The 22,796-nt window shown below is 45.9% G+C and overlaps 1 protein-coding gene across 1 annotated transcript in view; it reads left to right on the forward strand.

The window, feature by feature from the left end:
* Nucleotides 1-22,796, forward strand: part of MCPH1 (microcephalin 1) — a 174,638-nt gene that overhangs the window by 144,208 nt on the left and 7,634 nt on the right. Inside the window, exon 13 of the mRNA XM_069485068.1 lies at nt 17,995-18,232. Coding sequence (XP_069341169.1) covers nt 17,995-18,232 — 238 coding nt within the window. The remainder of the gene's footprint in view (nt 1-17,994; nt 18,233-22,796) is intronic.

The following is a 22,796-nucleotide window of genomic DNA, read 5'->3' on the forward strand; positions in this document are numbered from 1 at the left end:
ACTTATTATAAAAGAACCTTTTGCAAATCTTAAGACAATATAATCGTCAAGAACAGGAGTTGTGGCCGAGTCTTTTGCTAACTACCTTCCGGACTTCAGGTCGAGTCTGTTGCTCACTAACTCACTGACTTTAGACAAGTCGCTTTATCTTTCGGATCCTTGTCCCCCTCAGTGAAGGAAAAGGATTCGCGGAGTCAAGAGCTTGTACCGAGCACCCGCTCCATGCAAGGCACTGCCTGGGCACTTGGGATGGTGAGGATCCTGCCCACAAGGAGACCGCGTTCCAGGGAGGAGACGGGCAGGAATGAACGAGTGGGGAGAACTCGCAGGGCGCGTGCTGTGGAAGAAAACGGGATGCAGCCGTGGAAGACAGGTCTGCAGTGGGGTCAGGGTGCACAGCACCAGACTGTCCCGTTGAAACGATGAGTGAGTGTGAAGAGGCGAAGAAAAAAAGAGCCTGTGAAAGATGAAGAATCTGAGAAATAAATTAATAATGGTCCCGTGGAAAAGTTCCTTCTTATTTATTTATTTAATCAAAAAATACGTTTCTGCGTCCTTCAAAACAGTTTTCACGTGCACTTGGCACACCTTCCTGGAGTCCCACCATTACCTGTGTTATCCATGCTGAAAAGAACAAGCTGCAAGTAACACATTTTTTATCTACATGAAAAGGGTATTGGAAGATATTCTGACGGTTTTCTTGGGCTGTGGTCTCTGCTGACTAGCTCCCACCTGCGGCAGTAATGAAAGAAAGGAAACAGGCAAGACACAGAGCTTGCGCCCGTCGTCCTGTTGTGCCTCAGGACAACGTCAGACATCGGGAAGGAGATTCCCTAACGACAAGGCTGAAACGTAGACTCTACTGCAAGTCAGTTACTTTGGCCACAGGTGGCCAACGTGCCTCGTACGATGGGCTTTATGTGCTTGTGCCGAGTGCACTGGAAATCCCGGAGATGGTGCAAAAATAAAAAACAGCGAAAAACAGGTCACTCTCGGTCCAGAACAGTCACCCAGCCCTGCCCAGAGTTCGGCTGGACGGGAGGACCCAGCAAGCTCAGCGCTTGTCGTGGCTGGGAAGAAAGGGGAGTGAGGAGGAGTCCCTGTCTCGTTCCTGCTCTGTCCATTCCTGGTGTGCGGTGGGTGCTCACATCTTCCGCCTCCCGAAGGCAAGGACAGACCCTGCTTGTTGGTCTTTCTGCCCCAGCACTTGACTAGAGCCTTCCAGTGAGTGAGGGTCAGTGTTTGAATAAATGGTCACGTTGCCAGTCAACGTTAGCTCAGTGTGTCTGCAAGGAATTAATTACACCTACGTGCCCCACAGCGGGATGAAACTTCCCGGGCACAGAAACTGGCCATGGGGTGGGAGGGAGAAGAGGAGGATGGTTCTGGGATGCAAAGGCTCAACGGGGCATCTAAGAGGGACTCGCTGCAGCAGGGAAGATGGAGCCAGGCTGGGGAAGGAGCTCTGTGGAGCAGGTGCAGCAAACAACACGACAGGACACGGAGCGGCTTTCAGAATCCCACAGTCAGGAGCAGAATTCGTGCAGGGAATGGAGGGGTTGGGAAGCAGAAGCCCCTGAAACCAGAGGCAGAGCCTATAAGAGGGCCGACCTCGGTTCTCAGCCTCGCACAGGGGAGAGAAGAAACGGGTGCCGTGGGCGGGCAGGGAATGCAGGTGGCCAGGCCCACCATGCCAGCAGCTAGGAGGGCAGCTCCACAAGGCAGGGAGTAGGCTGGGAGGTGGGTGCCCCCAAAGACCCTTCTCTGACAGGTGCGGAGCAGGCTTTCCCCCTGAACATTCAGAAACAGCAATTGTCGTTTCCCCAACACGCCCCCACTGCGCAAGCAAGCACCTGCCCTCGTGTGTGCCCTGGGTCTGCAGGTGGCTGCAGAACAGACATGGGGGCACCTGTAGGTGCCTCCTGGGTTCTCACTCAGAGAAGGACCAGAGCAGGGGCCGTCCCTGCAGGGGGTGGTGATGGAAGAGCTGAGACCTCCCAACCCACCCCCTGCAGAGGCCTGGGAAGCCTGCGCTTCAGAGAACTGATCACTTCTGGATGCCTCGGCTTCCAGTTTGACACACTGCAGAATGTGACTTTCCAAAATACATTGCTTTTCAATTAAAAGAAAAGGAGCTTTTGCTCCCATCTGAACCCAGTACTAAGTTGCATGCGTGCAGACGCACACAACCCCCACTTAACTGGGAAGACAGGGAAAGCAGTGAAAAGATCATGATGACTTCTGATTAGTTAAGCTGTGTATTTTAAAAAGCGTTAAACCTATTTAGATGGCACTTCTTAGCGCGAATTTGCGGCCTTTAAAAGTCTTGATAAAAGTGAAAATGTAAAGCGGTCCTGGGAATTGAGAATATTCCTTTCAACTCAGGTTTCCACGGCCATGAATAGAACGGCCTCTTCCTAATCTCAGTATCTTAAAAAGAAACCTTGATGTTGTTACGTGATTACCTAAAAGGAATGCCTTCCTCTCAGGACCGGAAGGATATTTTTAAGAGAATGTTAAGCCTGTGACAGGAATTATTGATACCTGTGGAATTTTTTTTCAAGTGACTCAGGCTTACTTTAAGCCATTACCTAGGAATTAGTCAGGGACCACATGACGCCAGTCCCCAAACTGTTTAAAGTAGAGCATAACTTAGTGAAAGAATGAAAAAAACGAGGATGTTCTTTTGTGCATTATTCTCGTCGTGATGAATGATGCTTGTTTTCCTCTCCACTTTAATTAGAATGTTTCTACATTTGCCAAAGAAAATGTTGGAATGGAGACAAAAAGCTGAAATTATAGGAACAGGGCTTGATGTAATAGCTTATTTGTAAAGGAAACACAACTTGTTTGGTATTTTATTGAAACAGGAAGTTCAGAACCTTAGTACACACAAGTACAACAAATTCTCAGGTGCTAGTTGAGTCATCTGTTGTTGGAAATAGTCGCCTGGTAGTTTTCCCCTGATTTACTTTTTATCTTCATTTTGTTTTTCTGAAAGTAGTGGGGGTAGGAAATTACAGAGAGATTCAATCAGAGATTGTGTACGTTGAAAAAAGTCAGCGATCAAGATTAAATAAATAGAGCAGGCGCAAGAACTCTCGCCTCATGCCTATATTAATATATGCATTTCTGCAATTAACCTGTGTACAAAATGAGGGAAGCCAAAGAAAAACAACCATTTGCCTCAGTGCAATTACTAATTCAAAGGCGACCGTTAGTCCTCAGGATTGTATTGGAGATTAATAAAGATGGAAAGTATTGTGGTTTTACTCCTTTATGTTCAATTTGCTATTAAGTGGTTGCAGGAGCTGGTTAATAGTCATAGTATTAAAAAGTTAGAGAAATGTCTCGCACAGAGTGGGTATAGACACAGAAAGCTTTAGGTTGGAATTTCCTGAGCTCTTCTGAAAGACCAGGCCAGGGCACTGCTGTAAAATATGCAAAAACTGCAGTATTTTGAAAACTCGCTAGTGTGCTGCTTCTAATGGAACTCAGTGAAGGGCCCACCCAGAGTGTCCAGGAGTTAGGGTCCCTGCCCGGGATGCCCAGGCCTTCTCTAGTTGGCCGTGGGATGCTAGCCTGGCCGTCTCTAGCCGTCTGCTCCACAAGCTCCAGGTGTGGCTGGTATTCCCGCTGGAAGCAGCGGCGCCACTTTTGGTCGTGTAAGAGCCTGCCACGTGAGGTGCGTTTCCAGTTGCCCACTCTGTGGACAGGGTGCGGCCGTGTTCCTGGAGCTGGGGCAGTGCAGTCTGCCCTCCCCATGTCTTCTCTTCCTAGCCTGGCCAGAGACTAAATAAACCTTGTAGTTCCATAGTAGAAGTTTTGTTTTAGTTAGGTTTTTTTTGTTCATTGACTAAATTACACTCAGCAAAATTGATCTTACTATGAAATGAAAGGATTGAACCTCTATGAGGGTTGTTTTGTTGTTGTTGTTGTTGTTTTTGACATTGTTTAGATAGGCAAGCAATGCAAGAGATACAGAGAAAATTCAAGAAATTCTGCAGGCTGCAGGTGGAAACTGTGCCTCCAGACAGACACCTTCAGATCCTTTTACAGCTGCTGGCTCCCCCCCAGTTGTGAGTGCATTGACCAGACTTGGCCTAAAACCACCGGACAGACATGTCACCTGGGAAAGGGGAGCTTGGTGCTCCGCACAATGTGACGCACAGTTTGTAGTTGTGTAGTGATGCACCATGCAGAGACAGAGCACAAGGTAACCAGGGCCCGGGGCAGGAGAGCCAAGCTCGTGCAGCCCCAAGACTGGAGACCGTCCGTCTTTAGGCCTGGAGGCTGCAGAGCCCCCGGCAGCTGCGCTTTGCAGAAGCTTCTTCCTGCCTCTTCCACCCTCTCAGCTCTCAGTTATCTTTGTAAAGTATCTTTGGAAAACAGATCTCATCAGGTTATACTTTGTTTCTAAATTTTTAGTGATTTTTTCCCCTTGTCTGCAAGTTCAAGTTCAAACTCCTGGGCAAGACATTCAGTTCTTCTCCCTAGACTTGCTTTCCTCACCTTCCCCCCAGCTGCCTCCACACCTCCCTCTCTTCCCACCCAACGCCAGCTGCCTGCGCAGGACCACTCACCTCCGCGCCCATCTCCCCGCTGCCAGGCCCGCCATCCTGAGCACGGTGTCCCCAGCCCGTCCTGCATCATACTGAACACACTCGGCACACACCACACACAGAACATATACACACCACACACACCCCACAAGCACACACATATACACAAAACACTGCACACACCATACATACACACACAACACACAAACACATCATACATGTACACGTACTCAACACGTACATGCACACCACACATATACACACAATACACACAAACGCAACACACACTTATATACACTCAACACATACCACACATACACTCAACACATACCACAGGCACACATATCTACTACAAACACACAACACACACATCAAACACACATATTCACACTCAACACACACTGCACATACACACACATCCCCTTCCTTATTATCTAAGGAATAAGCTTTTCTGGGAAGCATTCCCCAGACCTTCTAGAAAAATTAATTTCACCCTCTTTTATGTTTCATAGTAGTGTTTTCATTTCACCAGTGTTTTAAATACTATAGTATAAAAAAGATAATTAATGTACCACAGTTTAACTGTTTAGGTATGTCTCCTCTGCTGGGTTATGAGCTTCCTGAAGGCACTGTCCACACTTTAAAAAATGTTTTAATCCTCTGCATTAAACACTGAAGACTCTCTGTAAATTCCTGAGCTAAAATTGGATCTGATTGGAAGGAGGTAGCAAGGAACAAAATGCCGTGTGGGCAGAGTTTAGGAAGACCAGTGTCTTTGAGCAGAAGGATTTGAGACCGGAGCTGTTGGTAAGGACAGAAGGGAGTTAGGGAGTTAGGAATTTAGGGGCCCGGTCAGTTGTAGAGGGCCTCAAGGACCAAAAGAGAAGTAATGCATACTGTATCTGGCAGGGTTTGAAGCCAGAGCGGGACTCGTGCTTGTGTTTTGTGTGCACTTCCACGGCAATGAAACAAAAGCAGATGGAGGTAGAACTAAGAGTCCCAATGAGAGGTGGTCCAGCCACCAAGTGTGTCCATGCAACATGGGAGCCACATCAGTGTCCCTGAAGGTGGGAGGGAGAACCCAGGGCCCGCAGGACTGGGTGGGAGGGGGAGGGCCGGCGGCAGGGAGGCGGCAGGGCTATGCTCCTACTCAGAGCCCCGGAGTGGGGAAGGCTCCTGCCTCATGGTTCATTTCCTTTCCTTAATACACAGTGAATTCCTGGTCAGCCTTTGTTGTTGGCTGGTTTGGTTTGTGCTTTCCTTGTTGTTTACACCTCCAGGTATTTGTGGGCAGATCTTATCTCCTTCCCTCTGAGTCACCTCTTGGCCCAACTCTGCATAGTTTACTCTTTTTAACTCTGCTCCTGGGTCTGACCTCTGCCCACTCTCTGAAGCATATCTGCTTTTTGTTTTCAGATTTTATTCCATGTTGACTATTTTAAGAGGTGCAATAAACTAAATATAGCCTGGCAAGTATGGGCTTGAAAATGAAATTCAAGTGTGTTTGTAAGTGTGTTTAGGTGAACATGTGTCATGTGTGTACATGTGTGCACGTGGGCAGGGGGGTCAGTGTGCTATAAACCCAGGGCATCAATCCCCTGGCATCATTGCTTACACTTACTGCTCTTCTCCCCAAACATTAGTCTGCAGCCTGTATTCTCTCAGTTTCCCCAAGAATCAATCCATGCAAAATTACAAAAAAGAAAACAGGGTGAAGATCAGAAAGTGATAAATGCCCACTGCCTGACTCCGCTTTAGTAAACATCCGTTTCTGTACAGTCCCAGGGCCTATAGGAATGTGCTTATTTTCATGGTCCCTTTAATTTGTATAGTTTTCAAAAGAGCCAGCTCTATTTTGTCTTCAGTTTTCTCATGGGTGGTTGTCTAGGGATGGGGTGATAATTGAATGCAAAGGGACATGAGCGAACTGTTTGGAATGATGAAAATATTCTATATTTTGGTTGAGATTTTATTACCTGAATTTGTCAAAATCATCAGACTTTGTACATTTCGTTGTTTGTAAATTATACCTCACTAAAGTTGATTTTAAAAGCTACACACATACACATCACTAGGAAATGAGGGTGTTTGTGCATTTATGTGAATTATACTAATGCATTCCCTCCCCAGAAACACCTGCATTGCAAGGTATAACTAATGTTGAAGGAGGTAGGCAATGGGGATTTGGGGACGGAAGTAGCTTCCCCACCTTCAGTAAATTACATAGGCACTACCTACTTACAGGGCTAAGGTTGGTTTCAAATAAGTAATGAGAAAGTAAGTTATATGAGGTTTTAAGAAGAAATCCAAACTGGGACTTAGTCAATAACTAAGTCTGAAACCATCGCTGATCACTTGCATACTCTTGACTTCACATCAAGCCAGCATGCTGTTTGCTGTAATTCTATGTTACATTAAAAAGAAGGTCTACTAAGGGATCCTATTTCCATGAAAATAATGCGCTTTTTATAATGCTTGATTTGCATGTCAGTTTTAAAACTAATGTGTCGAAAATATCAGGGATTTTTTTTCTTTTACCTATATGTGACATTTGTCTCCTTTGGTCTTCCCCACTCTAGCCAGTAGGAAACAGGCTCTGAAAGGTCACACCGCTGTCTGCTGGCGAGCTGGGGGACGGGGCTGGTGCCTGATCTCGGAGCGCCCCTGTCTCGGCCCCCAGTGCTGTCCTAGTGCAGCAGAGTGGCTTTCCAGTGCACGTTGCTCCTCGGCAGAGCCCTGGTCTCAGCCCAGAGAAGCCAGCGGATGTCACCCACTGGCCTGCCATGTTCCAGGCAGTAGAAGAGCTTTTGGAAGAAAAGTAGAAAGTGGATCGTTCAGATCAGCTCTCTGTTTTAGACTCCACTACCCTAATGATGAGTTATAAGATAAAAACTTCCCTAATAAACCTCCCAGACCGCGTGTGTGGGTGGGTTAAAATACGATGGAACGTGAGAATGAATGTCTGAGTTCTCCAGCATACTTTTATAATACGAACAAAGTTTCTTAGAATTATCAAGTTAAGTGGAATAGAACCTTTTGAAATTAGCTGGGGGGAAATTGAGTTGGCTAAGTTTAAAGGAGTAATAGAAAAGTAGAGATCAGGAGGAACCACAGCATCAAAAATGTTCAAGTGGAAAGAAAATTAGGAAATTGTCCAGTGCCGTCCCTTCATTGTGTAAGGGAAGCGCTAAGGACGAGAGAAGTTGCCATATTGACAGTACCTCGTGTCACCTCATGAAGAACCAGTTACTCCTTGTAAGCCCAACATCACCCCTGCAAGGCTCAGTGACATGGCCCTGCCCCAGCTGGTGTTCGGAGACCCAGAAGGAACCCAGGCCTCCTGGCGCCCGGCCCTGCTTGTTCCGAGCCCCCAATCTGGGATTGTCACTCACGTGGGGTGCATTTCGTATCCCTTTTTCCAAATGTTGACATTTGGACCTCTCCCTCCTGAGAGCTTGTCGCTGCCCTTTCTCTCCTCCTGCTCCCGTGGGACTTCACATTCATTGCAAAAGGACTTGGTGCACCAGGGGTAAGTGTTGCGACCAGAGCAGGAACGCAGGGAGTCCCTGCCTTTCGCCCTGATGGGTTCCCCAAAAGCCTGCTGTGAGGAGAACGAAGGGTTGCGTTTCTGACCAGATTCAGCAGCAAATAAATCATGGAAATAAACAATATATCCTTAAGCTAGGATATAACACTATAAATCTCTAGTACCTTATAAAATAATAATGCTATGCTTTGAGTGGCCGTACTACGGATGCCAGACTCTAGGCAGGGGCGAGGGTCGGTGGCCACTGGCCTATGCCTTCATTGGAAAGAGGTTGAGAGATAAAATTTTCTTTTTAAGCTTTAGGAATTACAGGCATTTACAGACATTATTTTCGCAAAAAAAAAAATTTAAGCTAATTTGCTTTTTAAAAAACATAAATCCAGATTGGTAAGTTTTGTTTTAATAAAAAAATTGTAGACAAGTTTTTAAACTTTTGATAAGTCAGTGGTTCCTACAGGCAGACAATAAAATGCTATCTCCAAAAGCATTACCATATTCCAAAGAGTGCTTTTCTCATACTTTGAAGAATATGCCCGATTATAAGTATATGGAAAAACAAATTCTTGAAACCTTGAAATGATGACATTGTTTCCATTTACTTGTACTTAGAATAATATATCTAAAACATCTAGTAACTCTCAAAAAAAGGGGAAAAAAGCTTTTAAGAAATCAAATATAATTCGTCCCAATTCAAACTTGAAAATTCACAAGTCACATTTTATATATCTTGGACCAAAATATGGCCTTAAATAAAAGCTTCATTGAAACCTGACCTACATTAGGTGTGTGGTCATTTTCTATTAAAACAAGAACCCTGCCCTAGTTGGAGGGAACTTCCCTAGGTCCTGCAGCCCAAGCCAGGGACTGTCACCCGGAGGGAGGAGAGAGGAGGAAGTGCTGCTTCCTGCCCTGCCCTCCACCCGAGCAGCACCCCGCTGAATGGAGCCTTCTAGGAGAGAGGAGGATGCTTGTGAGAAAGCCTCGCGGCCACAACCAAAAAGAATCAGCAGCCATAGGAAACCAAGAGGTTGATGGGGTTCAGGACTCACCATCCTCAAATATGGCCCCTCGGCATCTGCGAAAACTGCAGAAGCAGGAAGGCCACTCTCATCTTCCCCTCTCCCTTCCCCCCAAAGCAGGTCATCCGAGAGATTCCCTGCCTCTGCTCAGAGGAAAGGAACATCCTTGTCTCTGAAGACACAGGAGCACGCAGAAGAGTCTGAACAAACAGGCCTTGCTGCATTCATGACCATTAGGTCACATACCCTTTGTCCAACCACACGTCCCCACCACCATGTAAATACACATGCGTTTGCCTGTTTCTTCTGGTCTTTCACTATGAAGGTTCCTGTGTCACATGAAACTTACATTAAATACACTTGTGTGCTTTTCTCTTGTTAGTCCATCTTTTGTTGTAGGGAGGTGCCTCGGCCATGAGCCTGGCAATGGATGAGGAAAGAATCTTTCCTCCCCTACAAGGCCCAGGATGCATTTGGCGAGAAAGCAGCCCGTTGACCCGGTGGAGTGGGGAAGGCCAGGCTGACCATTTGAATACCAGCCTCGTTCAGCCCCAGGAAGTGAGGGTTGGCAAGGCTGAGGGGAGCGCACACCTCCAGCAAAGTGAGCTAGAGCCCAGAGCAGGACTCCAGCCTCAGCAGAACTGGAGGGCAGGCCGGAAAGGACAGGCAGAAGCTGACCACATGCCAGGGTGGAGCAGCAGACCCTTGATTGGGGCCCAGCACAGTCAGACCCTCCAGACCTTACCTGCCACACCTCACCTGCCAGACCATGCCTGCCACACCTCACCTGCCAGACCACACTGGCTGTTGGCAGCCGGGCTGAGCCAAGTCTCACCTGTAGATGAGCAGGAGAGGAAAGGCTGGTGGTGGCCTAAAAACAGTCCCAAAAGAGTAATGCAGTGAGAATTGTAGAATTATATTCATAAAAAAAAGGAAGCTCATATTTACTGGCATGGCTAATTTGTTTTAGAATTGAAATTGCATTAGCTGAACTGATTTGTTTTCATGATTTCTTCCTGGTCCTTCAAGCTTTTTAAGATGAGTCCCTTCTTTTATTCTTTTTTGGTAGATGGGTCAGTGCAGGGCAGTGATGCCCACTTGGTCAGTGCTTAGTCACAGCTGTCTTCTAAGTTCATGGCTGTCAGAACTGTAGTCCTCACCACCACGAACCCGCTTCGCCAAACCCGCTCGCTGTTCTGAGCATCTCTGAGTCTAATTCGGGGCTTCACTCTCATTAGAATCACCAGGGGAGATTTTTGTAGCTCCTGCTACACTGGCCACACCTTGTTTAATTAAATCAGAATGTTTGGGGTTGGGGCCCAAGTTACTGGTATTTTTTTAAAACTCCCCAGGTGACTGCACTAGCAGTCATGTTTGAGAACCACACTTCTCGTTCTTTCTCAGCCTGGACAGCCCATTAAATTTACCTGGGGAGCTTTAAAAAAATCACTAATGCCCAGGCCTCACCCCACCCTACTGTTCTGACTTAATTGGTGTGGGCTGAAGCCCCTGAAACAATATTTTAGCAGCTTCCCCCGTGGGTCTAAGGTGCTAATAGAACAACAACTAGTCCTCCAGAGAATGAAGACCCACAGAACACTGTAGGAGTATTGGGGTGGGGCCCTTTTCAAAATTTTGCTTAGAACCCCCCAACTTTGATTTACACTATGGACCCGCTCTAGTATTTTTATGAGGTTTACAAATTTCTTGCCACCTACCAGACAATTTTTAAAGGATCAAATAAAAGTTTCTATAAAACCAAGGAGTTATTTCCCTATGTTATCATGATTTTTGAAAAATGAGAATTAAAAGCCATCAAAGACAGCAGAACTAAATGTTGTTGAGTAGTTCCTGTTGTCACTAAAGCGTGTGGAAAGGACCCGGAGCAGTCGGCCTTTAAGGCACTAAAGAGAAAAAGAACCTGTCGTGTTCAACTTTTGACATGTTTCTTGCAGTTGTTGAAAACTATGAGGCATGAAGTCCAGATTTATGACTTTTTAAAAAGTTATTTGTGGATTCCCAAGACAATTATGTTCCCATCACTTATGTAGCCTTTAAAAAAAAAAAAAGAAACTCAAATGACGCTTTAAAAAAAGCCAAGTTTGGCACACACTGAGTTCCGATGTTGGTTGAATAGCATTCAGCAAAAGTAAGGGAAAAATGCATTCTGCCTTTGCTTAACTTATGGTTTATCCTGGAGAAGAGACAGTCCCATTTGGAAAAGTTAAACTAGGAGTGATTCTCCTTACACACTTTATTTCACTTTTTGCATAAAATGAGAATTTGAGGAAGACGTCTTGGGAGAGTGAATCCCTTCTCACTTCCCAGGCCTTTCCTGCCATACCCACTGACAAGATCTCTGACTTTATTTTTGCTGGGAGTCCCATCGCCAAAGCAGTGTCACCCACACATCACCAGGGAAACCAGCACTGTGACAGCCAGTCAGGGCCTGCTTTAGCACACCCCTCCTCTGCCCTTGCTGCATTTACTTTTTGTTTTCTGTTTTGGTTTTTTTTGTTTGTTTGTTTGTTTGTTTTTTCTGGATTGGTTCTTTGGCATCTCTCTCAACTTTTATTTCTGAAACATTCTAAAACATTGTAGTGTTAAAACCAAGGCCAGTTACATAAACCATACTCCCAAGCTTGACAACACATGCTTTTGCCCGAGGCCTTTACTGCCAAGAGCCATGAGGATTCTCTAAGTCATTTGCACCATTTTTACTGGCCTTTAGAGTCTCCTCGCTCTGACATGTCTTGTCTCCGTTATCAGACTGTTAACTGCTCCGTGCTTCCAGTTCTCCTAAATAGACGCAGATGTGTGGGGTCGAGTGGCCAGAGGGCTCCCTCCTCCTCCACAAGAGCTGGGATGGGAACCAAAGACCCTCTTCACGAATCCTCAGGGCGCAGTAGAGATGGGGGGTCAGTTGTCTGCGATCTAGACTCCACTTTCTTCTTTATCAGCTTGTCACTTGGGCATGGTAGAAGAATTCTTTAGATGAGCATACATATTTTTAACTTCTCCAGAGGCACAGCGATTTTCCTTGAGAGTGGGCTGCCAGGGGCTTCTTCGTTGCTGCCTCCACACACCTAGTCCAATCCCATACCTGGCCCTCATGAATCCAGCAGTGCCGGGCACGTGTTTGATGGCTGGAGCAGCGAGATGAAAGATGCTCCACAGCAGGTCCGGGAGCCAATCATCTGCATTTTGGCTCCAGAGAAACTGAGATCGAGCCAGGTTATGTAGCACAAGGTCACAGAGCTGGCGGATGGAACAGGCAGGACACCATATGCAATATTCATAAATGAAATCCCAAGAATTTGCAAAAAATCCAGTTTGAAGTTAGACTATGGAAATTCAATGAATTCAGACCTATTAGGAAGAGAAAGATGGTTCTAGAATAGAAGACCTGAATATCTGCAATGACTGTCAAGGGACTGATGGCTGTAAGACTGTCGTACTCTCAAAGTCAGAGGTTGCTGGTCATTCCTGGGCTCGGAGGGTCATGTGTTTTGAGGCAGCATGTTGTGCAGTCAGGGGCATAGGCTGTATACCTCGTAAGACAGGTCTGATTTAAAAGCCTGTCCAGCACGTACCAATATGGCACCTTGATCAAATTACTCTGAACCTCACTTTATCAACTGTAAATCATACATAATGGTAGTCTGTGCCTCACAGGATTTTTGTAGCAATGAAAATTGGATATTTCTTGGAAAGTACTTAAAATAGTTTAGCAGATATGCTGAATGCAAATACTCAGTAAATGTCAACAATTTTTATTTAATATCTTAATTGTTAATTTTAACAACTACATTATGCTGCCTTCCTAATATCAACGAATGGGGTCACTGGTTATCAAGTCATGCAAGCCGGAATCCCAGGAGCCCTGCTCTCTGGGACAGCAGAGGCAGAGACTGGCACAGTGGGAGGAGACAGTGTCTGTACCCAGGTTGTGGTGTGACCGCTGGCCTTTATTGAGCTATTTCCTGAGAGGGAGGCATTCATTGCACTTGGCCTACATTGTCACTCGTCCAGAATTTCCGCGAGGTGGGTGTTATGACGATTTACACTTGTAGGAGCTGAGACCTATGACATCTAAGGACTTATCCAAGGCCACACAGATACTAAGTAACAGAGCTGAGACTTGAGCCCATGTCCTTCCTAGAGCGGCTGTGTCATTTGGCCTCGAGGAACAGGAAGGATGAAGAGGAGGCCAAACTGGGAAGGAATTGTGCACCCAATACCTCGGCTTATGAAAAGAAAACACAAGAGAGATGGGGACAGAGAATGGGTGGAAGGCCCCATTCGTAGGCTGCCTCAGTGACCCAGAAAAAAAATGACTGCAGCTTGGCCTGGGTAGTGACAGTGGAGTGGAAGATAAATGGGTGATATCAAGTGATATTCAGGAGGTAAAATCCACATGTCTTGGTGATGAATCAGATATGCAAGGTGAGGGAAGGAAAGCTGTCCAGAATGGCTCCTGAGCTGCTGGCTGGTGTCCCTGGCTGGTGTCCCTGTCTGGCTGGTTCCGGTGGTTGAGATTCTGAGGGCAGCGATTTCAAGGGCAGCAGTCACACAGCTTGCCTGGGTTGGAATCCAAGGCTCCTCACACCCCAAGTTACGTGACCTCATGCAGCTTAACGCTCTCTGCGCCTTATTCTCATTGGTAAACTGGAAATAACAACAATCTGGCTGTAGTAAGGTTATCTCAAGGATTTAATGAACTAATTCATAGGAAGTGCTTGGAAGTGCCAGCTGACAGTAGTCTGTGATGACTGTCAGCTGTTATCTAACGGGGCCAGGCGGGGACTGAGAGCACGAGCTGAGCTTGAGCCACGCTGAGTCTGCAGTGCCGGGTGTCAGCCTGGAGGAGGGCGGGCAGGCAGCTGGCTGTACGCCCAGAGCTCAGGAAGGCCCCGTGTTAAAGACGGAGACAAGACGTGTTGGTCCCCTCGGTGAGAGGGACGGATTTGGCTGGAGGGAGACCCATGCTTTGTCCACGTGGTCATCCTGCCCCACACCCCAAGGTATGTGGGAATGCCGGGCCAGGACTCAAGAGAAGCTCTGGATCCCTGTGTCCCAGACACTTCCTTGTACTCACCATGTGGCTTTGTGCTCCCAACTTCTCTAGGCCTCAGTGCACTTATCAGTCAGATGAAAAAGTTGGAACAGTATAATCCCTGTTAGTGCCAAAGTATTTCATTCTAAATGTGAGCAGCTTTAACAAATGTATTATTTGAACCGCCCTTTTTTTTTTTTTTTTTTTGAGACACAGTCTTACTCTGTCACCCAGGCTGGAGTGCAGTGGTGTTATCGTAGCTCACTGCAACCTCCAGCTGCTGGGCTCAAGTGATCCTCCTGCCTCAGCCTCCTGAGTAGCTGGGACTACAGGTGCGCACCACCACGCCTGGCTAATTTTTCTATTTTTAGTAGAGACGGGAGTCTCACTCTTGCTCAGGCTGGTCTAGAACTCCTGAGCTCAAGCGATCCTCCCACCTCGGCCTCCCAGAGTGCTAGGATCACAGGTGTGAGCCACCGCTCCTGGCCTGAACTGCTTCTTAAACTGAGCCATGTATACCTTGATCTTTCTTGTGTGATACATCTACTTATTGATAACTAATTTAAAACAGGTTAATAATAAAACAAACAGATACATCACAGTGTAGAATGACAAAACACAAGCCCATAAAGGAAGTGTACAAGGGCTGCCTTGGGCTCTGACATCAGAGTCCCTGGGAGGATGCCGGGTGCACAGTTTGGGGGATGCCAGCCACAGCGATATTAAAGAAACTCTAAGTTACAGTCAGGTGTCTTCATTCATGACATCTAACTTTTTCTTAAGCTTTTTGAACCATGTTCTTGGCTTCCGGTTAGAATACCCTTTGAAAACTTAACCTAAACCTCACTTCTCTTTCCTACCTCGCAGGGTTTGGGGTCAGCTCTTACTGTGTGCTGGTCCTTCCCGAGTTTCTAGTTTAGCTCTGAGTCAAAGCCATGGTCTTCCTCACATCTGTTTCCGCTCAGCGATGACAAAACTGCCCAAAGAAAGAGGAAAAACAGCATCTGTCTTCTTCCTTTTTAGCTCCTGGCTTAAGGCTTTCTTCTTCCCCGTGATGAAAAACTCCAGCATCCTTCTGCTTAGAGAGTGCGGGCTCCAGAGCCACTTCCAACAGGAGGAAGGATTTAGAGCCTGTTGTCGCTCCATTTCCCACACAGCCCGGGGGGCTCCCAGGCCAGAAGGCCACAGAACTGTCTTCACGCCCTCCTGAGGTTATTTTATGCATCTTTCAGCCCATTTTCCCAAAACTAAGAACAAGGGGTGTTGATTTTTTTTTTTTTTTTTTACAAAAACCCCTTTCTAGATCTTTCATAAAGTATTTCACTAACAGTTTTCAAATTATAAAATTCAAACTTGGAAATGAGATCAACCACATTGTGAATTCAGAAATATTTACCCTAGAGGAGGATCCAACTAGATTGTGCTGAAGTTTGCACACTCTGTGACTATACTAAAAACCACTGTGCTGCACTTGAAGCTTACGTTACTTAGCTCTTTGCCTATTAGGAAGGTTTAAGTATTGCCTGTTTTAACTCTGAGATGCATTGACTGTAAGGCCGGCCAGTGTTTCCTAGACCACTCAGAGGAAGATGCTATCACTGAAAACTACAACCCGGCATGCCTGTGAGACACACCCTTCTTTCCTTCTTGTTGAGATGGGAGAGTGCATCTTAGAACTGTCAGGGGGTTAAGGAGTGATTTTAAAGGTGAGCCCTGCCTAGCAGGAAAAGCAGGTGCATTAATTGAAATCCAACCCCCAGGGCTGGAGTAATGAACCATCAGCCCTCTGTGGGATTTTACTCCTTGGTCATGGATAAACAGCTGGGATTCCTTGAAACTAGAAGCAGTTGGGGGGAATTCTGTTCTGCTTAGCTTTGTCAACAATGTGGTCTGCCTTGGCTAACTTCTAGGTAAATAGATTTGAAGGGTCTGAGCTAAAATCTGTTCAATCATTAGCTTTTCTGGTGAAGACACAAAAGCAAACACAGGCAACGTGTTTTAAAGCAAAGCTAATGTCTCTTCTGCCTTGACCAGCAGGCGGTCAGCAGCGGTTCTCGTCCTCTGCAGCCGGGGGCTCAAAGAAGAGCTCATGGCAGGTACAGATTTCTGCCTTCTGCAGGCTGTCTGCTGACTTATATATACACAGAAGTATATGCATGTAGGTATGAATGATCACCTCAGGTCACCATTAGCAGAGAAAAGTGGAACTCTTCTGAACACCCAAAGTCACCCTGACTGCTGACCTGTGCTATTTACTTTGGAGGCTACTTAACCCTGGAGCAGTCAGTAAACTCCACAGAATCCCCTTTTCTTTCAGGATTCTTTTTAAAGAGACACCTTGGGTTCTGTAGGAAGAAATGTGTGCCTCATTGAAAAACTATACTTTTTTAGACTGCACACCCTGCCGGGTTATACGATCACAGCTTTCATTGCCTTGAAGCTATTTTATGACCCAAAGTTGTAAAGAATTGCTGGCGATGCAAACACTCTCGTCAATGGGCAGGAAATGAGTTCTGTCTGGTGGAAGGAATATTCCCTCCCCCATGGAAAAGCCAATTTTTTTGTCCATTTTCAAGTTCATTATCTATAATGAATGTTATAAATCTATAATGTGTTATAATCTATAACTAATCTATAAATGGTGTTTTTCAGATTCTCCTTTGAACCAGTTATCACATCTAAGTTAAATAAAATGAACACACTTTTTTTTTTTTAATTTTAGAGACAGGGTCTTGCTCTGTTGCCCAGGCTGGAGTGTAGTGGTGCAATCATGGCTCACTGCAGCCTTGATTGAACTCCTGGGCTCAGGCGATCCTCCCACCTCGGCCTCCCAGGTAGCTGGAACTACAGGTGTGCACCACCTTGCCTGGTTAAAATGAACAACCTTAAGTGTTCATTTTATATCTGTAAGAAAGTTCCAATTTTATTTTTTTTAATTATCTTTTAGATGTTTTTAGCTAGAAACGCTTAGATCAATATAGATGAGCCTGATTATCTCTGAGGTCCTCACTGAGGTAAACTGTGTGTTTAGAATAACAGCCCTCCCACTCTCTCTTGGGTGGACCAGGTGACCACAGCTTATCAATAAGAAGGGCCACAGTTTCACACCCTGGTTCTCGATGTTTTCCACTGTCTACGACACTCTTCCTGACCATTTATTTCCATAACAGCTCATTAAAGCAAACTCTAGACACTTCTTTCCCCCCAACCTAGTATAATATGTTTTGGGAATGACCGTAGGAATTCTGCTTTTGTATTACCTCATTCACCGGTCTAAACCGTGGTGCTGTATTTACAGCATTTCTTATTAATAGATCCTGTAAAAGTCATTTGCTGCCAGGAGCCCTGGAGCACCTTGGATTTAATGATGCTCTGCCAGCGTGACCGGTATTTGTAGAACATTAGGCTCTCGCTTTCACTTACACACGTCATCCACGTTCCTTAAACAGGATTTGCAGAATGTAGGTGCAGCTCTCCTCACTCTGTTGAACAGTTGATTACTTTTCAAAATTTTGTTTTAGAATTTGTAACAATTCAAATGCCTACACATTTTTTTTTTTTTTTTTTTTTTTGCCCATAAATTTGTTTCCCTGGAGTTTTACTTACTACTGCTTCAGAAAGTGTCAGTTTTACGTCATTGATGTCATTATCTTCACTAGGTCCTCAGAATTCTAAATTTACCCAAAAATATGCAACCTTGCATTCAGTCTGTTCTCTTCCCAAGAAAGGACGTCAGCTTCACGTTAACCTGCTCTAAATAAAGAAGGAAATGCTTCCGCTTTCTGATTCTCCCTTCCATCTGCCCCACAGGTGTGCCGACGTGAGCGCCATTGGTGTGAAGGACAGTACCGGGGAACCCTCTTTGCCGACCAGCCAATGCTGTTCATCTCGCCAGCCAGCAGCCCACCCAGGGCCAAGCTGCGTGAGCTGGTGCACCTGTGTGGAGGCCGGATCAGCAGAGACCCCCGCCAGGCCAGCATCTCCATCGGGCCCTACAGCCGAAAGAAAAAAGCGACAATCAAGTATCTGTCAGAAAAATGGATTTTAGGTAGGAATCTAGGTGCAGAAACCACTGTTTTGTGGCCCCTGCCACATGGACAGGTTTCGAGAAGGGGGAACTTGGTGTCATGTTCACACCCCTTCCGTGCGGCTTGGGGGCAATTGGGTTGATGTCTGGGTTGACAGAGTCGTGGAATTATCCCCCACATTCCTGCTCTTTCCTGTCAGCTGAAGTAGAGTCCACAAGGACACTGGAAGTCCGATTAGACTTCACCCGCTCTTCTTCCCTAGCACATGTGAAAAACCCAATCTACCCAAAGCCGCCCCAACCATGAGCCCTGAGCACGGGCTCTGCATGCGTCACCCCGAGACCGTCTCTCCCAGACGGCCTTCCTGCTCTGCTCCCCGGACTCCGGGCAGTGCCAGCTGTTATGGCCGAAGCCCCCTTCCCTGTCATATCCCCCTCCCAGGCACACTTGTGATAACTCCTTTTGCTGCGTGTGCCCAAAGTGGTGTTAAAGACATACAAGGAGATACCTCTTTTATTTAAAAAGTCAGCACACTGTCACTGTAAGGTACAGGTTTGGCGTTGATTCAGGGTGCAGTCGTGCCAGGCGCCGCGTGGATTCTGGAGGGGAAAAGGTGGTGGGAGCTCAGCCCTGACTGTGGGAAGCTGTAGCCCAAGTGTGGTTACAGACAGGCAGCGTCTGTCATGCCACCTCTGGGATGCTGGCGGCAGCTGCCCGGAGGACGGGTATGGAAGGTCGCGAAGCAAGGACGGCCATCGCAGTGAGCAGGTGCAGGGGGACGGGGCGGCAGCACTTGTGCAAGAACTTTCCTCCCTGTGATGGGGCCGCATGTGGCAAGAGGACCTCAGGGCTCCACTGTGGAGTGAACCCCACTGCCGCCTCCAGAGAGTTTTGTTTTGTTTTGTTTTGTTTTTATTTTTTTTTATTTCAAAATTTTACAGAGGTACAAACGTTTGTGTCGGGCAGGTGGGAGGATGGAGGAGGGGGTGGGTCAATGCACACCCAATGGGCGCGGTGCGCACCATCTGAGATGAGCACACCTATAGCTCCAACTCGGGTGGTGCAAATGCAATATATGTAAAAAATCTTCCAGAGGGTTTTAAGAAATGCATTAGTCTGCTTGGGCCACCACAGCAAAATACACAGACTGGGAGGCTTCAACAACAGACGTTTGCTTTCTCACAGTTCTGGAGCTGGAAGTCCAAGATCAGGGTGTCGGCAGGTTGGTTTCTCCCGAGGCTTCTGTCCTTGGCTTGTGGACGGCTGCCCTCTCCATGTCCTCACGTGGTCTTTCCTCTATGCGCACACGTCCTGGGGTCCGTGTGTCTGAATTTTCTCTTCTATAAGGAACCAGTCAGACTGGATTAGGGCCTACCCTAATGAAATAATTTTAACTGAATTGCTTTTTTGAAGGCCCTATCCTCAAATGCAGTCACATTCTGAGGTCTTGGGGGTTAAGGCTTCAACAGATGAATTTACGTGGGACATAATTCAGCCCATAACAGTGGATCACTCCAGTTTTAGTACCTTTGGCCAAAATCCTTACATGGCTTCTCCAGAAGTACATTTTCTCTCACTCTCTCTCCTCCTCTCTCTCTACCTCTCTCCATCTCTCCTTCCCTCTCTTTCTGTGTTTTTCATTCAGTCTCCCTTCTGTGTGCTTTCACTTGTCTCTAAATCCCAAACTTCTGGCTTTTCTCACCCCTTGTTAGACATTATCCTTTAATAGATAAGTAGATACCATGTTTGTCCAAGTAACGTGCATACAATATAGAACCACAAACATTTTATGAATATCTTTGAAATGACTGAGGGCCATCCTTTGATATATTTTAAAAGTATGGCAATCAAAAGTAATTTTTTACTATATGGTACAGAGTAATTTATCTTCTGCCTGGAAACTAACTCCAAAAAAAACTATGATTTAAGCCACATTCCAAAAGCCAAGAGGCTGTTTACCCTATTCTAAAGGCCAGGACTATAACCTTCAAAACATCCTATGTTCTGAAGCAGAGGTTCTTATTTGATTTTTTTTTTTTAGAAAAGTGTATTATCCAGATGACACTGACTGCAGACCCGAATTGCGCTTTAACAAAATGTCTCATTCAGCTAACGGAACTGTGCCCATGATTGATATCAACAGCTAATCTGAGAGTCTGGGAACGGCACTGAGCACAGGCCCGAGTCTGGGTCTGCGCTCACATTATCCCCAGGCTGGGTCACCTTGGCGGCCCCTTCCTGTTGCTCACGCGTTCTTGTGTACAAGTCACGCTCCATTCAGCTGCCTGCTTAGTTCCTCCGGTTGTTTTGCCACCCAGCACTCCTGCGGATGGGATTCTAGGAGGTGAATGTCTACCCGCCTAACCCCAAGGTCTAATTTTTGCAAGGCCATTCAGGATTCTCTGAGTTTCAGGGCTGGGCTATGGACCCCAGCTTCTTTTTCTTTCCTCTCCCGTAACTCATGTCCTGTTTCTGATTTGTCATTGATTATGCCATCCGTGTGTGCCCTTGGCAACATCCGGGTATTGTGTGTGCTGCAGTCCTCACCGGTGCGCTACGAGTCCCCCTGACTCAAGGGCCACCAGCCCTGAACACTGTGTGTCCTCCCCAGCCCGGTCTCTTCGGTGTGAGACCATGTATTTTTCAAATATTCATTAGTCTATATTTTTCTCTTTGTGAATTGAATTGCAGTCTAATAGCTTCAGCTGTGTACAAATAAAGGAGATTTAACTTTTAGGTCTTATACATACATGCATAAACCTACAGAACATATGGCCCAGAGCATTGCATTTCCTGTCTCATCCAGGTTTTGTCTCCAGCTGCTTCTCTGTCCTGAAGGCAAATCACCTATTCTCTCTGGACCCGACTTGCTTTATCCATAAAACAGGGCATAACCTTGCCCTGCTTACCTCACGTGACCATCAAAGGAGGTAACACAAGAGAGTGCAAGATGCCCTGTGTTGGCAACACGTTGTCGAGAACTCTGAGTGACAGTATTCGTGGATGTGTCCAGTAGTCGTTCTCATTCCTGACCCTCTGACAAGGCAACATTGTGTTTTTTGAAAACCTTTTTCCTCCCGTTAACTTCTATTATAATAAACACTTCCCTAGAGAATATTTTATTCTCAAAATGTTGTGAGATTAAAATTAGGAATCTATCAAAGTGTTTTAAGGCAGCGATTGAAAAGAAAGACAGTTATTTTGTGATAAATTATAAAATCAATACTCAGAATATATAAATTAAATTTGTTCCAACTGAAATATCAGCTGCTGTGTAAAGTAGGGTCCCTGGGAATTTTAAGAGTAGTTTGGATAAAATAGTTAAAAGTCTTAAAAGTAGCTTATTGTGTTCACTTTCAGATTTGTAATTTACCATCCAAAATGAAAACTCCAGGGTTTGTTTATTTTTTATACCTTCATATTATTCCTACATTTTATGGTCTTGTTTTGCAGATAATAATAAAGTCATGGGGATAAACAAGCAGGAGATTGTTTAGCCACAAGAAACAAGAAACCTCTCTGGGAAATTTCTTTTTTTTTTTTTTTTTTGCCCAGAGGAGGTGGACACCAAAACCGAGTGTCTTTCCCCAGTCCCCTGACATCTTAGCACCATAATTCATCAGATAAGCCTTTCATCCCTGCACTGTCTGCATCTCAAAAACAATGACCCAATGTTTATGAGCATAAAAATTATTAATGATTATCCTATTTATAAGAATTTCTTCTGACCTCGCTCTGAGGTGACCCCTCAGCATTCACACCCAGCTTATCCCCGAATGCCGCATGCTGCTGGCATAGGACAGGGAGTGGATGTGCGAAGTCACCAAACAGGACTCAACATACAAAATTTAAGCCACACCCTCCTCATTTGCTCCACGGAGAACTTCATATATGCCGTGTTGCCTTATAACGAGGTTATTGGAACAGTCCTGATTGTGTTCCCAATTCACTCCCTAGGGTCTGCTTTCCCTGAAACAGCACTGTACTTGGGCCAAGATTCTTGATGAATCATTCAACTGAAAGGAGAAATGGGGATTTTTGAGAGAGAACACACTTTCGGGCACTTGAATATGTATGGAAATAAACAGGAAAACAAAAATCAAAAATCAATTCCCAGCACTGGGAAGCAAAATGTTACTTTTACCTGGTACTGATGGTACATATTGTATTTGAAAGCATTTTCTAATTATTGGACTTCCCTCCAAAACTCCCATGAAATATAATTCCCATTTTACCTGTCAAGAAATGAAGACCCTGGGGTCTGAATGAACTTGGCAAGGTGAGAGAGTGAGCCCGCGGGAGGAGCTCTGAGCCCGCAGCGCAGTCTTCCCGGGGCTGCGACGTTTGTGCCGTGGTCAGCTCTGTCCACTTTCATCCCCTCTTGGTGTTATCACTAAGGCCGGTGTGGCCCTTTCTCATAAGGCGTGTTTCAGACGCCCCTTTATTGTCTGGGCCGAGTTCAAGTGAGAAGACATACATTTATGCTATTGTGGGAACGTAATGTAATATCCTCAACAGCGTTGCCAAGATAAAAAAAGTGTACCCTCGGCATGACTTCCCTACAGCTTATGAAGGGTATTCGAT

This window comes from Eulemur rufifrons, chromosome 12 (assembly GCF_041146395.1).
Source record: "Eulemur rufifrons isolate Redbay chromosome 12, OSU_ERuf_1, whole genome shotgun sequence".
Classification (NCBI taxonomy): Eukaryota; Metazoa; Chordata; class Mammalia; order Primates; family Lemuridae; genus Eulemur; species Eulemur rufifrons.